The sequence below is a fragment of the Plasmodium gallinaceum genome (genome assembly GCF_900005855.1).
Source record: "Plasmodium gallinaceum strain 8A genome assembly, contig: PGAL8A_v1_68, whole genome shotgun sequence".
Lineage (NCBI taxonomy): Eukaryota > Apicomplexa > Aconoidasida > Haemosporida > Plasmodiidae > Plasmodium > Plasmodium gallinaceum.
Window position 1 is genome coordinate 252,644 of NW_021628229.1, and position 2,097 is coordinate 254,740.

The following is a 2,097-nucleotide window of genomic DNA, read 5'->3' on the forward strand; positions in this document are numbered from 1 at the left end:
ATTTTTTTTTTTTTTTTTTTTTTTTTTTTTCTATTTATCTATTTGTAAATATACCATATTTATTACACATCTATTTATATTTCATTTAAGAAATATATTAACATATATTTTATTTATATTAGAAAATTCAGTAATCATATACTTCATTTTCTTCATATATTTTTTATTCTTTTCTTTCTCCTTTGCTTAAATTTTCATATTCTTTTTTCAACTCTTCCATCTAAAGAAAATTTTCATGAATAAAAATATATATTTATATATATATATATATTAAAATAAAATATAATAATAATAAATTTTTATTTTTTTTTTTTTTTAGTAATTTTTTTCTTTTTTAACCATTATTTTTAATTTATTGAAATATTGTTTCTTTTCGTGAAATCCTTCAAATACATTTTTTGTTAATACATTTATTTCCGCTTCATTATATTTTTTAATTGATTCTTCTTTTTTTTTTTTTAAATCATTTAATAACTCTTTTTTATTTTTTATAGCATTATATGATTCTTCTAATAATGTAATTTTTTCATTTAATAATTTTTCTAAATACAAATCCTTTTCATCATAATGTAATTTTTTCTTTAAAAAAAAAAATTATTATTAATAGTTAAATATATATCCGTTTTATATTTTTTTTTTTTTTTTTTTTTTTTTTTTTTCATGTTATGATTTGTACTTCTGTAGATTTCCTAATTTTTTTATTAAGATTCTCAATTTTTTTTTCTAAATTGTTTTCTTTACTCTTTAAATTTTTATATTTTAATTCTAATTGTTCAAAATCTGCATGAATTAAATTTTCATTTTTTAACTTAAACTTGTTAAATAAAGAAATTTGAGATCTAAGTATACTATTATGTTCATATAATTTTCTCATTGTTAACATGTTTTTTTTAAATATGTCTTCCTTTCCAGATATTTTAAAATAGTTCAAATCTTCTTTTATTAAATAACTTCAAAAAAACAAAAAAAAAAAAAAAATAATAATAAAATAGAAATAAAAAAAAATTAAAATAAGATATAATATGTAAAGTACAAAAAAATTAGACATATTGAAAATAAAATGAAACTAAAAAAAAATTTTTATGTTAAAAAGAGAAAATTTTGAATTACCAGAAATCGTTTTGTTTAATTATTACTTCTTTAATACAATTAAAAAATTCTTCAAGCAAAAGATAAGTATCATTTTTCATTTGATTATTAACTATTTTTAATTTTTCTATATAATCAATAACAGATATCAACACATTTTTATATTTTTTCTCATCTTCGATTGAGTCACTTTCATATATAAAATTATTATCTTCAATATAACTTAATAATATACTTTGTATTTTTAAGTTATTCTCTTTAATTTTTTCATTTTCTTTTGTCAAATTTTCATTTATTATTTTTTCATTTTTTATAATTACATCTATATTTTCATCATTTAAGTTTTTTGAATGCAATTTATTTATATATATATTACTACTACTTATATTTTCTTTCATATCTACTTATATTTATCATTATATAATAAAAATTAAAATAAAAAAAAAAAAAATTTTATATACTCTAAATTATTTTTAATAGAAGATAGGGAGAAAAAAATCAAAAATTCTAAAGAGCTAATTAGGTGAAAAACATAGAAATATTTTTATTTCTATTTTCTTAAAATAATTATATAATATTAAGTCTTATTTTTTTTTTTTTTTTTTTTCTTTTTATTTGCAATTTTATTTTTGAAATGTACAATAGGTCTTTTTTTTTTTTTTTTTTTTTAATTACTTTACAAATTTTAAATAATTTCTACTATTGTTTATTTCAAAAAAAAAAATATATTTCTTTTTACTTCTAATTGTATGACAAATTTAAAAAAGCTTATATATATAAATTTATATGTATATATATTATTTATATAATTATATATATATATATATATATTTTTTTTTTTCCAATACTTTGTCTAATATATATATGTTTTTTTAAAAATATTTTACTGATACATTTTTAAATATATTAGGTAATCTGTACTTCATATTAAAAACAATAAAAAATAAAAAAAGTAAAAAGTATCAAATTAAGGATAATATTTATATACATATGTGTATAAATTTGTTT

At 13.8% G+C, this 2,097-nt stretch overlaps 1 protein-coding gene across 1 annotated transcript; it reads right to left on the bottom strand.

Annotated features, from left to right (window-relative positions):
- Positions 1–163: 163 nt before the first annotated feature.
- PGAL8A_00182200 (conserved Plasmodium protein, unknown function) lies at positions 164–1,487 on the bottom strand (the record flags this gene model as incomplete). Its single annotated transcript, XM_028670505.1, has 4 exons — positions 164–220; positions 340–579; positions 677–950; positions 1,111–1,487. The coding sequence occupies 4 exons, from the start codon at positions 1,485–1,487 to the stop codon at positions 164–166; spliced, it is 948 nt and encodes a 315-aa protein (XP_028527251.1).
- Between the last annotated feature and the right edge of the window lie 610 nt (positions 1,488–2,097).